Source organism: Pelodiscus sinensis, chromosome 16 (assembly GCF_049634645.1).
Source record: "Pelodiscus sinensis isolate JC-2024 chromosome 16, ASM4963464v1, whole genome shotgun sequence".
Classification (NCBI taxonomy): Eukaryota; Metazoa; Chordata; order Testudines; family Trionychidae; genus Pelodiscus; species Pelodiscus sinensis.
This window is the reverse complement of record NC_134726.1, coordinates 10,806,420-10,819,985: the sequence shown is the minus strand read 5'-3', so window position 1 is coordinate 10,819,985 and position 13,566 is coordinate 10,806,420. Positions and strand designations below refer to the sequence as shown.

General features: G+C 49.6%; 1 protein-coding gene across 3 annotated transcripts in view; it reads left to right on the top strand.

Annotated features, from left to right (window-relative positions):
- The window catches only part of CARHSP1 (calcium regulated heat stable protein 1), a 51,253-nt gene that overhangs the window by 28,928 nt on the left and 8,759 nt on the right, over positions 1-13,566 (top strand). For all 3 annotated transcript variants that reach the window (XM_075899279.1, XM_075899280.1, XM_075899281.1), the window contains exon 3: positions 4,450-4,572. In XM_075899279.1, the coding sequence (XP_075755394.1) occupies positions 4,450-4,572 (123 nt within the window). The remainder of the gene's footprint in view (positions 1-4,449; positions 4,573-13,566) is intronic.

Below are 13,566 nucleotides of genomic sequence, written 5' to 3'. Positions count from 1 at the left end.
CTGCAACAGGAACGGCAATGGGAGGAATGGCAGATGCCTCATCCCTCTCTTTCCAGGACCGTCCGTTCCCTTTCCACCGGGCCTGGGAGTCCATTACCTTGGACTGGTGGGTCCTAGAAATGGTGGGAAGGGGGTATGTCATCTCCTTCTGTTCTGCCCCTCCCTCCTATCCCCCTCTCCTGTCCCTCTTTAGGGACCCTTCTCACGAGGCTCTCCTGTGGGGAGAGGTGCTTTAGTTCCTTACCCTGGGGGCTGCAGAGCCGGTTCTCCCTGGGGAGGTTGGGTAGGGGCTTCTATTCCCAGTATTTCCTGGTCCCAAAAGCCAAGGGCAGGTTTTGTCCCATCCTGGTCCTCCGGGATCTCAGTGCCTCCTTCATTGTCAAGACCAAATTCAAGATGGTGACTTCTGCAGCCCCCAGGGAAGGAACTGAAGCACCTCCTCCTGCCTTTGGAGAAAAAATAGAAAAAAGCTCTCCTCCTCTTCCCCCCGCCCACTGAGATCCCAGAGGTCCAGGATGGGGCAAAACCTGCCCTTGGCTTTTGGGATCAGGAAATACTGGGAATAGAAGCCCCTACGCAACCTCCCCAGGGAGAACCACCTCTGCATCTCAGATTATTGGTCACCTCGTTATTCTGTTTTACCATTCTAGATTAGCAGTTTGGGAAGCCCACCTGCCAATCTGCCTGGAGGCTTTGTAATTGTTGCTCCAACAGATACTTCACCTGTGGCTGTAAATCCTCTGTGAGCCCTTTCTGGCAAACTTCAGATCAGGGCGGATGAGAGTTTTGTGGGGCCCAGGGCAGCACAATTTCACGGGACCCCCCCTTTGGAGAAAAAACAGAAAAAAGGCGTCCCCCCTGTGCCCACTCCTCCAGTAGCCCCACTCTGATCATGTGAGCTACCCCTCCTCATCCCCTCTCCTAACACCTCCCTCTACACACTGCTCTGCCTCTCTTCTCTGGTGCTGGTCCCTCCCCTGCAGGTGTCTGCCCTTCTGCTTCACCCCCAGAATCCTCTGGCACCTGCACCTTCCCTTACCCCTGCACCCTCCTAGTGCCTCCCCCTTCCCGCACTGCCCCTGTGCCCTTTGCCCTCTTTTTCCCTGATGCCCACCCCCTCACCATCCTCTGCCCCCATTCCCCTCATGCCCCTCTGTCCTCACACATGCCTTGTTCCATCCTCACCTTCCTCATACCCATCCCTCCTTTCAAGCCTTCTCCCAGAACTGCCCCCTCCTCCCTTTAGCCCCCAGTGCCCTTACCCTCTCCTCTCCAGCGTCACCCTGTCCCCTCTCTCACTGACACTTCCCCTCCTGCCCTTTTCCTCATTGTCTCCACTTGGCCCCCTGACATTTGTCTCTCCTGAACCCCTGTCCCTTGGTGCCTTCCCCTTTCTTCTTGTGACCTGCCCCCCCTCCCCTCAGCACAAGCCCCTTCCTCTGCCATCCACCTTCTGCCTTCTGGTTTGCAGGGCGGCCGCAACCCCAGCCCAGGCTCCAGACTACATGCTGAACCGAGCGGTGCAATGCTGGGCCGCGCGGTTTTAAAGTTCCAGGCCGTGGTGTAACGTTACGCCACGCCCGGGAGTCTTCCCTCTCGGCTGTTGTGCGGCATTTCAGCACGCCGCGCATGCGCTCCCTTGGCCCCGCATGGCCCGTACTGGCCGGCGCCGGGGAATTTAAAGTGAGGGGCTGCAGCGCTCCATCACAATCCCCCTCCTCCTCCAGCAGCCGCCCGCTGGCCCTTTGGCAGACGGCCCACCAGGAAATTCCTGGTATCCCGCCGGGCCAGTCCACCCTTGGCGCTGATGCGGGGCCTATTGAAGTGCGAGGCCCAGGGCAGCCGCCCTGCCCTATATCCGCTGCTGTGTCCGGATCATGCAGATGCTCCTGATAACCACAGCCAGGGCCTGTATGTGGCTTTTGGGCCTAATGGACGTGTGCAGCTACGTCATTCAGCACGCCAGGCTCCGCATGCGCCCACTGCAGATGGGACAGAGAGGTGACAGTCCCCTGCAACGTCATTCGCTCTCTGGACTGGTGAATCTGGGAGGAGGAGGTCTGTGCCGGAGTCCCATTCTCCAGGCCTCTACCAAGCTTCCGGCCCACCTCAGAGACATGTGGTTGAGGACGATCTCTCCCTACACATCAATGTCAGGGAGCTGCGAGCGGTCCGCATAGCCTTTCTCCCCGGCTCAGGGGCAAGTTGGTCCTTATCCTGTCCGACAACATGTCGGCGATCTCGTACATCAACAGGCCTGCTCTTCTCACCTATATCAGGAGGCCCTTCACCTGGGGGATCTCTGCATCAGGGCAGGTATCCACCCGATTGCCTCCTATCTCCCAGGCTCCCAGAACACTCTGGCAGACCGGCTGAGCAGGTCCTTCTCCAGCCACGAGTGAGCCCTCGGGGGATGTAGCCCTGGACATCTTCTGCAGGTGGGGACCTGTCTGGACCGGTTTGCCACGCTCCAGAACAGGAAGTGCTCGGGGTTCTGTTCCCTCACGGGCCTGGGAATGGGCTCTCTGGGAGATGCATTACTTGTTCCCTGGCCCGGGGGTCTACTTTACGCGTTCCCAACATTCCTGCTGATCCACTGAGCACTCCTCAGTGTGGGAATTCAGGGTGTCCCTGATTCTCATCGAACCCATGTGGCCCAGGCAGCACTAGTTCTTGACCCTCCTGAACCTGTCATGCGAGAGGCTGGTTGTGCTCCCACTAGTCCCTGACTCAATCATGCAGGACTCTGGCAGGCTTTGCCACCCGGACCTGCGGTCCCTGCACCTCATGCCATGGAAGGCGTGTGGCTGACAGCGGTGGAGTTTCAATGTTCGGCCCGTGTGCAGGAGGTATTGTTGGGGAGCAGGAAACCTTCCACTAGGGCTATTTATCTGGCTAAGTGGAAGTGATTTTATATCTGGTCTACCCAGAAGGGGGTGTCTCCTGTGGCCATCCCAGGCCGCCTGGTCCTGGACTACCTTCTGGATCTTCAGCTTCTGGGGTTATCCTTTTCCTCGATTAAGGTTCACCTAGCGGTTATTTCCGCTTTCCACCTGGGTGCCAGGGGTAAGACCCTCTTTGCAGACCTGATGGTGAACAGGTTTTTGAAGGGCCTGGACAGGCTTTACCTGCACGTTTGGCAGCCTGTTCCTCAGTGGGACCTCAGCCTGGTCCTGTCTAAACTCATGGGATGCCCATTTGAACCCCTGACGATGTGCTTGTTGCTACACCTGTCCTGTTGGTGGCCATCCTGTCGGCCAGGCGCATGTCTGAATTCACACACATTTCATTGTCCTGGCACAATCAAACCTTGACCATGTTTTAAGTTATGATAAGAGGAAACTTCATGCCAAATTTGGTAGTCCTGGGTCTTACCATTTAGGAGGAGTTCTTGAACAAAGACTCATGCACAAATGGGCAGACAGAGACACATTTTTAAAGTAGTAAGAATATAAAGCCATGTTCAGCCGTTACACTCCCACCCTGGAATGAGCCAGGGTTGCCCAAGCACACCTCATTGAACAGTAAAATGCTACTTTGCTAAGACCTCAGTCTTTCAGTTTGTCTGTATTTTAAGTGCTTCTGTGTGCCAGTGATGGGCACTGGGCAGGTGATGGCTGGGGTGCAAAAATCTTTGCAGTCGTTTCTATCCTGTTTGAGAATTGTTCTAGAGAGTAGTGGGGAAAGAAGAGAAAGCGAGTGTGCCAGTGTAAAGGCAAAACTGGATGTTGGAAGGCAATGTTAACAAGCAACTATGGAAAAAGAGTTACAAGCACAGTCAGTGGAAACGGAGTGAATTTTATTTCAACTTAGTGAATCTGTAAGGCATTTAGACAGGTAGTTTGACTGCCTGGGTGCCCATATAAGTATAGTTGAGAGGAAAAAAATGAGTAAAATATCATGTGTTTTTATCCCAGTTCACTTGAGTACATTTTTTCATGATCAGGATATCCCATGTTGTCCCATAGCAACTTGCAGCTATTGCAGGTCTGTCAGCAATTGGGGAACTAGCAGATGAGCTTTTTTTGATGGGTGATGTTATCCACAGCAATTAAGGGCCTGATAGGACGGGGAGTCCTTATATTGACTTCATTGGCTCTTGACTCTGTTATGTAAATATCCTGAGAAGCTCCTGGGATAAGACTTCCTGAAAATCTGTACTCTAATGCAATCCTAGCACATGTGTTTAAGGGTGTCAGTTGCTGGATTATAGCACCAGCACAGATCTATATTGATTTTGACCCATTTGTGAAGGCTGTCGGGGTGTTAGATAAGATGTGTGTAGTGGATGTATTGTATGTACAAATAGTATGCACAGAGAGACATGTTAGTGGTGTGTGACTGAGCATTGGACTGTTGTATTCTGTTTGGATGGCATTCTCTAGCTCTGATGTTGGCGGAAGCCCACATACAACTGCTGATTGTGAATTCTCTCCCTCTCCCTGGCAGGACTGTGCGGGCCTCTGAAGGCCCTGTCTACAAAGGAGTCTGTAAATGCTTCTGTCGCTCCAAAGGCCATGGCTTCATTACTCCTGCGGATGGAGGGCCAGACATCTTTGTACACATTTCTGAGTAAGTCTTGCAAGCTGAAGAGAGGAATATTGCAATTTATAGCTGATTGGCACCCTCTCCACTCCCCATTACTTTGGTTATAAAGAAGAAGGGTCCTTACTTTGCAGCCTTTAACCTCAGTGCAGAAAAATATCCAAACATTATGGAAATTAATAGGCTAAGCTGATTATTGAGCAGTATGAAAAAGTCATAGATTTTTAGGCCAGAGGGACTGTTAGATTATTTATCCAGACCTTCTGTTTTTCACATGCCTTTACATTTCACCTAGTTGTTCTGCATTGAGTCCAGTTATTTGTGTTTGACTGAAGCATACCTTACAGAAAGGCCAAGAATTCCCTGTTTTTATTCACTTTTTTTCTCTTTGTTTTTCCTACCAATCTGTTTCTCTGATAACTTTCCTCAGCTTTCAAAAATTAGCCTTTTTGAAGCATCAGCTATCAGCAGTTACTGATTGGGACAATGCCTTGCCCACATTAAATGTAATCAGATCATGCTCACTTTCAGTCCAGTGATTAAGTTTATTTTCATTTCTCATAATGAAGTCCAAAATAGAGCTAACTTGCAGCAGTACCTTTTATTTAAATGAAGTAGTGTCATTATTTTCAGAAACTCCAAATGATGATGTTTCATACTTGCTTCATGAGACACTCCCCTCCTCAGTATATGGTGTCTATATTGAAGTCCCCTCAACATTCCAGTTTTCCGTAACACACTTTACAGGTGGATTCTTAATAGGGATGTAAAAATTGATCACAACAGGATTAAAATTACAGGATTACTGGATTAAAATTATATCATTTAACTGGTTAACCCTTGGTGGGGATTGGGCAGCCAGGGTGGGGTGTCTTTCCAAGGCTGTGGGCAGGCATGGCGGGGCTGATGTGCCAGGGCCAGAGTCTGGGCCCACTGCCAGGCTCACTGCAGTGTGGATGGGGCTGATATGCTGCTTGCCCTGATGTGGCTTGTGTGGCGCAGATGGGGCTGGGTTCCTGCTGGCTGGTGCCATGCAGCTAGCACTCCGGTTAATCGGTTACCAAGTATGCATTCCAGTAACCCTAATACTGGGTTAACCTTTTTTACATCCCCAGTACTTAAGGATGAATTTGTCCAGTTCTCTGGTTTAGGGATGTTAAATGTCAATTGATTGAATAATCTATTAACCTCTTGAATATTTAGCGGTTAGTTGACTATTCTATAGCCCCTGGGGCGGGGCTGGCAGCTAATGAGCTCTGGCCCCACTCCCAAGAGGCCCCCTGCCACTCCGCACTGCTGCCTCTGTATCAGAGGCAGCAATGTGAGGTACCAGGCAGGAGCTGGTCTGCAAGGGGAGCCAGTTTAAAAACCAGCTCCCATCGTGGACCAGCTGCCTGTCGCCCTGTGCTGCTTACTCTGATACAGGGGCAGCAGTGTGGGGTGGCAGCAGCCACTATCTGGGGAGGGTTTGATGCCCCGGACCCAGAGTGAGCTAGAACTGAGCCAGGCTGCCTGCCCACCTGTCTCCTAATACACTTTAAATGCAGAGCTGCAATGGGGGTAGGTCCTGGACCTGGCGTGAGCCAGGACTGAGTCAGGCTGCCTGCCTAATACACTTGAAATGCAGAGCCGCAGCAGGGGTGGGACTGAACCGGGCTGCTGGCCAGCCTGCTAAAAAAAAATGTACTGATGTGGTAGAGAGGAAATGCGTGTAGTCTATAGTATTAACCTATAAGCTTTTGCTTATCGGTTAATCGACTATTGCATCCCTACTCTGGTTTGATTTGGTGGCATGTAACAAAACTCCACTAGTAGCCCTTTCTGGGTTTTGTTAGTTAGCAGTTGATCCATATGCATTCATGGCTCTGTAATCTTAATTACCCTCATCACTGGTAACAGGTCTTTAATGTAGAGTGCCCCTCTCCTTCCCATTTCTTTTACCCACTCTGTCCTTCCTGATCAGGCTATAGCCATTGATTTAAGCATTCCATTTGTGCTGGAACCTTCCCACCTGGTTTCAGTAATAGAGGTTTCAAGAAATGTCTTCTCATCAGTGAAAATTACCAGTTCCTCTCATTTGCATCCAAGACTCCTACCCTTGGTATATAAGCAAGTGAAAAAATTCTTCTCTTCACATGCTTTCCATATTGACTCAGTTTGTTCACACATATGGAGTTTGACTTTGTACTGTGTGCATCCTTAGCACCGCCCCCGTGGGTTGGTCCTTCCATAATTCTTTGTTTAATTTGGGCATTTGTTTACTCTGGCTCCACCTGACTCATATTTCAGTGATACTGGTGCTGTAGAAGTTGGAGCAAATGCAGTTCTTGGTAACAGTTTACTACTTCAATAATGCAAGTCTAGACTGATTGTGTGGGTTGTCAACCGCCCTGCCTTGTGCCAGACTTACCAACAGTGCATGTGCTCTTGAAAACAGGCGTCTCTGGGTGAAGTGCTTTACTGCTGGGTCTGTTCTCTGCCCAGTCCCCAGTCGAGAGGATCGATCTGCAGGTTGAAGCCCTGTTGATGGTGACAATGATGATTTGTTTGTATTACACTAGTACCCAGAGGCAGGGCCGTTCCTACCATTGCTGGTGCCCTGTGCAGTCCAGCACCAGCACCCCTTCCCCCCTTGGGCACACCGGCAGCCTCACAAGATGTGGGGGCTGAAAGCTCTGGGGGGAGGAGCAGGGCAGGGAAGGAGGCTCACCTGCAGCCTCGGGAGCAGGCAGGTGGTCTCGAGGGCGGCTGCACAGCCAACCAGAGAGAAAAGTGGTGCTTTGAAGGGGAAACCACCGTTTCTCTCTGGCTACTGGCTGCGCAGCTGCCCCTCGCCCCTCCTGCGTTCTCTAGTCCACACTTGTGCCAGTCACCGCTGCCTGGTGAGTTGGGGCTGGGTGCAGCCTGCAGGGTAGGGTGGGGAATGGGGCTGGGAGCCACTGGAGCCCATATGTAGCATTCACCTGAATAGGGCACCATGACATTTGGTGTCCCACATTTTGAGGTGCCCCACACAGCTGCATGCTTTGTGTATTGGTAACCCTGCCTAGAGCGATCAGTTGGGATTGAGGTTCAGTTTGGCTCTGCATAAATGCTTTGGAAGAGATGAGCCCTGAGAAGTTTGCCGTCTAAACAGACAAGGCAGACCAAGGGTGGGAGCGGAATAGGCAGGCCACTGGCAATGATGGATTGAACATGGGTCTCCTGAGTCATAGCCTAGTGTTGGATCACACTGCCTATCATCTGTGTTTTACCAGGTAATTCCAGAATTGGCTCTTTTTGCCTGATGATCCCATTGTTCCTAGTGTCCAGCCATTCTGAATTCATCATACCTGAATGCAGAATTGCCTTGTCTTCCTTCCGCATACTGTTTGATAACAGCTCCGTGTTTTATAGGACAGGAAGGCTGTGTATAACTAGAGCCTAACTCTTCTCTCAGTAAACAACCAGTGGGAGTTTTTCCATTGATATTAATGAGAACAGATTTGAGCTTTTAGTTTAAACGTTGAGTTTCAGATTTACAGTTTTAAAGCAGTTGACATTTCTCTCCCTGTTAATATATGCAACTACCAAAGTGCTGAAGATTTCAATCAACCAATATTTTCTTTAATAAGTGTGGTTCAGGTAGGTGGCAATCACTTTTCTGGTTGAAAGTGAATGGAGATATCACAGTCTCTTACTTCTGACACCTTGCAGTTCAGAAATGATGATTTAATAACTCTGTTATTCAGCCTCTTACAGTGGGAATGGGGCCCACCATTCTTCATTAATGGGAATTGCACATTTCAGGAGCTTTATATAATCCAAATGACTCAGTAGCACTCTCTTATCATTATTTAGTGTTGCTTTCAATATGTGATCTGGGTTTACTTCTTCTCTGTGTCCTTTTCAGCCTCAGGCCTCTCTCAGATGTGATTTGATCAGGAGTGGCACGACACTGGTTGGCCAGGTTTGCACCACAGTCGCTTTGGGAACAAAACTGGAATGCTTTCTCTGCACTCGCTTGCAAGGGACTCCAGTGAATTTGGCTTATTTCTATAATGGGGGAAGCTCTAAACAGAGAGTGTTAACCTGTCACCTTCCCACCAGAGATTAGCACCTGCCTCCCTCCTGGACCCCAAAACGACCACAGATCACAACTTAAAACTGGAAGTCCTGATTACATTGTCAAGAAATGCAGTGTAATGGTTGAGATTTTGTTTTGAGTAACTTTAGTAAGATTGATCCTCACGTATTGGCTCACAGCCAGCGTTCCTGCTAAGATTTTTCATCTGTGAGCAGAGTGAATTTTGTCTTGAGCACCAATATTGATGCCCTGTGTACTTGTTCGGATGTGTGCCACTGTGGGCACCCATAACATGGGAGAGGGAGAGGAAGAGAGAGACTCTGTGTCTCTCTAATTAACAAGGTGCATGACACTTGGCACTCAGTCTCACTCCCACCCAGCCTTAATCCCACTGTGGCTGCATCCATGGACTCCCCAACCCCTGTATCCCATCTTGTGCACACTTTGCCACTAACCCTGCATTGTGCCTCCTTTGCCCTTAACTTCTGCACAGTGCCCCCTCCATCCCAACCTCTATAGTCTCCTGCCAGCTGTGCCCCCAGCCCTCATCCTGTGCTTCCGGCATGCCCTGCAGCTGTCTCCCTGGCCAGTGCCCTCCACCTCTGTTGCTCAGAAACACCCATGCCAGTTGCCCAGCACCTTTTGGCTGTGGTGCCCGGGGCATGGACCTAGTTTGCCCCGCCCTAAGGCTGGCCCTGAAACAGGGCAGCCAACTGCCACGCAGCTCTGGCTCTGGCCCTGCCTGCCACGTGGCACTGGCCCCAGCTGCCAGAGCTGCCGTCACCACCCACCATGCTTTGGGGCAGGTCGGCCACCAGAGCTGCCCACCACCCAGTTGCCCTGGCCACGGGAGCTGCTGCCACCTGCCATGCAGCGGCCCAGCCCTGGTCACTGGAGCAGCTACTGCCACCCGCCACGGGGCCCATTGACCACCGCTCCTGCTCTGGGGAATGGCTGAAGCTAGGGCCAAGGCCGGGTGGTGGCTGCCCCACACACGACCCTGCCATGGAGCAGCCGAGCAGCCACTGTGTGGCCCTGCAGAGGAGGAGAGCGAGCCTCAAATTCTTGGTGCGTGTCCGTGAAGGTGTACACCTCAGAGGGAATCATGCTCACCACTGTAAGGAAAAGCACAGTTACATTTCAGTGTAAACGTGTGTCTCATAACTATTCTTTCTGTTTTACCTGCCACTGAAACAAGTGACACCGAAGGTTATTAGAGATGAAAGAAATCAGAGGGGGGGAATTCTCTGGTTCAGTTTGTTTTTACTTTGATAGCACATGTGTATATTCAGTTTCACTCTTTCTTCTGTATAGACATTATTTGATCTGAGGAAGTGGGTCTGGCCCACGAAAGCTCATCATCTAATAAACCATCTTGTTAGTCTTTAAAGTGCTACATAGTCCTGTATTTTGTTTCAGCTACTCCAGACTAACACGGCTACATCTCTATCACTATTCTGTATAGACAGGTCTTAATCTTGCAAACTGTGCAGTTGAGACAGACCTGCGTGCCCCTGATGCACATAGCAGGGGTGTGGTATAATTTCCATTGGGAAGGGTCTCTCAAACTGTGACTCTCATGATTGTTTATCATGTATTTGAAACAAAGGCTGATCCACAAACTTGGCGGTTTTTACTTTTTCTAGCCTTCAGTATAAGGTATTGATTCCAGAAAAGAGAATGTATTGAAGAGCTTTCTGGAGATATTGGACATGCTTTATGTAATCATAATGAAAGGTAAATAAACTAGAAAGATATTATGGCCCGCTGAGTGCTGTGAGGTTTTACTGCCCTTTGTCCTTGTTTAGAGCTGGTCTTGAAAAGTCCTTTTGCCAGTGGTGGGTATGAAACGTTTCCTGGCAGGGTCTTCTAATTCCTTCTCTTAATCACAAGGTAGTGTTTTAAAATGAATTACTGTCACCAAGGTAACAGCATTATTGTAGCAGCAATTATTACAGCAAATATTCGTCCTTGTGAATATCCTATCTCCAGTGTTCTGGTTTCATAGCCAGCAATTTAATAGGGCTAATGGTAGCTTCTTGACTGTTATTGAAGCATCATAGCGCCTATGACTAATTTATTCTTCATTCCACATCTGTCCTTCCCAAAAAGACTGGGCATGGTTCCTGATGGAGACAGTCTGAGTGGTTTGAAGCTTTTGTGTGGTAGTCGGGGGGGGGGGGGGGAGGTCCCTGCAGAACAGGCTGGTTGGTCAGCAGTTCCCCAAACCATCCTGCTGGTGCAGGACATAATGGGGAAGAGTACGAGTGGCTGGGTAGTATGAGGTAGACACCAGCATGTGCCCATAGTGACGATTGCTAGTGTTCTACTGAGCCATAGGTGGGACTCCTGCCCTTCTGGTTTGTCAGTGTATTGGGAGGGGGCATGCAATGAAGGCCTGTTTATCCTCCAATCCTGTGCAGTGCAGAACAGGATGTGACCTTAAGCTCACCTGACAAAAGAGGTGAGACCAGAAGCTAGCTCAGTAAAGAGAGCTAAGAAGTGAATGAACCAACACCTACTTCAAAAAATGCCATTGTATGCAGGTAGGGATGTTAAATTTAGATTAATAGGCTAATCGAATAGATGATGCAATTTGAATTGACTATTTGATTAGTCTATAAGGGAGCCTTACCCTGGGGCTATTGTTATACTTCAAAGGCAAAGTGATGCGGGGAGCACTGGGTCAGCGGGGGATTGATTGAGTCCCTTTGCTCCCCGCGGTGTGGAGCAAGGGGCAGCACCACATGGAGGCCGGGGTCAGCTGGAGACTCCTGCTGACCACAGCTCTACGAGGCATTGCTGCTTTGAAATGTGGTGTGGAGCCAGGCAGGACCCAGCTGGGGAGTCCCCAGTTGACCCCAGGCTCCATGTGGTGCTGCCGCTTTGAAATGCTGCAGGGAGCTCCGCATGGTGTTTTAAAGCGGCAGTGCCACGTGGAGCCAGGGGTCAGCAAGGAGTCCCCAGTTGACCCCAGGCTCCATGCAGTGCTGCCGCTCTGAAGCTTCCTCCTCCCCTTTAGCCCTCCGCCCCATGCTTTCTCTTTCTGATAGAGGCAGCAAGTGGGGGGAGAGGAGGGAGAAGATCTTGTCGACTAGTGTATCGATTATCCGATAAGTTTTTGCTTTTGCTTATCGGATAGTTGACTAGTCTTTCATATCCCTAGTTGGAGGCAGCTGATTTCATGGAAAGAGAAAGTGATGTGCCCTGCTTATTGGCTTTTTGCAGTTGGTTAGATCTTGGGTTTTAGGAGGAGCATTAAATTTTCCTTTGAGCAGGAATGTACTAACTACAGTGTGCGTGAACCCATTTTACTCCCTACTGGATTGCTCTATTCCACACCTCCCTTTTGCCTCATAAAGAGTCCTTGCAGAAATGCCCAGCTTGCTGTAGTTTTTTAACGTATGAGTTCTGGAAGAATTAGGTTCATTTGGTTAGTAACTAAGGATGCTGTATTAGCTAGATTCAGTCTGTAAATGGGGATGTCTTGCGATGCATTTCCATTTCAGTCCACATGTTCATACACGTGTGACTAGAGAGATTGCTGAGTGGCAAGAGGTTTACTTTGGGCCATAACATCCTCCTTTCATACCTAGACATGCCCATGTCACACCTTGATTGCGTGCAGGAAATCAGACATGGCCTTTGTTATCCTTCCAGGCTCTTTGGCAGAAATATAAGAATCCTCTTTTTCAAATTCATCTTCCTCTGACTTGTTGTCAGATGAGTTGCAAGGCCAGCATCTTGCCTTAAGTCTCTTTGAGCTGTTCTTGTATCTGTGAAGTGAGGTATAAAATCGTATACTGGAGACATGAAAAGTAGATTTTTTTTTTTCTCTGAAAGGTCAGTCTAGTTCTGAGCGGAGGGACAGAATTGAAAGTGAATATTTCAGCAAAAAAATCTAAGCTTCAGCATGAAGGAAAACTCACAGTGCAATAGCTCTGAAATTGTCTTGAAACGGAGTTTATCCTTGCTTCTTGGAATCTGTCAGTTTAGAGCTTCAGTTAGGTAAGCCAGGCAAGTGTGACTTGAACTGCCAAAGAGCTACGAGGCTTCTACAGTGGTGTGATTCCTCTTAAAGCACTTAACAGGCCTGAGTCTTTCTGCTTTTCAAGTTTGAAGCATTTGTTTTACCTGGAGTTTCTCCAAGAGCACAGTTCATAATGTTTGATTGGGCTCTCGGAACTACCATGCAAACAACTAATGAGAACTGCGCAGCAAGGTTTCCTCACTGCTCTGTCTTCAGCAGGGAACTGCTTCTGTAGCTGAGGGAGAAGTGCCCCTCCTGCAGCCAGGCAGTTCCATAGGTGGGTCTGGGCACCGCTGAGGGCGTCTGCTCAGGGTGAATTGTTCAAATTTGGGGCTCTCTATAGCCCCCAGACTGGAGACCTTCCCAAATGGGCCACAAACCAGTCCCACAGAGCGCTTCAGCTGCCTGCCTGGCCAGCCAGAAGCCTCACAAGCAAAACCCTTCTGACACCCCAGCAATATCTTCCGACACCCCAGCAATGTGCCCCAGATAGCCCCAGGCCTCATACACAGGTGCGGGGTTTTAGCACCCAATCTCACCTTCCCCAAACAAGTTCTGTCCGCTTCCAAGAAACCAGCCACTGATCCCAGGTCAATTTACACTCTGGACCTTACCCACAGGATCACGCTGAGTCAGTCCTTTAGAAACTAAAATCTAAAGGTTTATTACTAAAAGAAAGAAAAGCATGAGAGTAAGGTTGTTCAAGTATCATAGATTACATGCATCGAATCTCCCAGTTCTCGATGCAGGCTCGCAGCAGAGATGTTACAGCTGCTGGCTTAAAAGTCCTTTGTGTACATCCTATGTCAGGATGGGTCCACAGTTCTTTCCGGCTTGTTGATCCCTCCAATGCTGAATCTGGGATGAAGAGCTGAGCTGAGCCCCCAATGGAGGATGCCACATGGCCCCTATATACCTCCTTCCT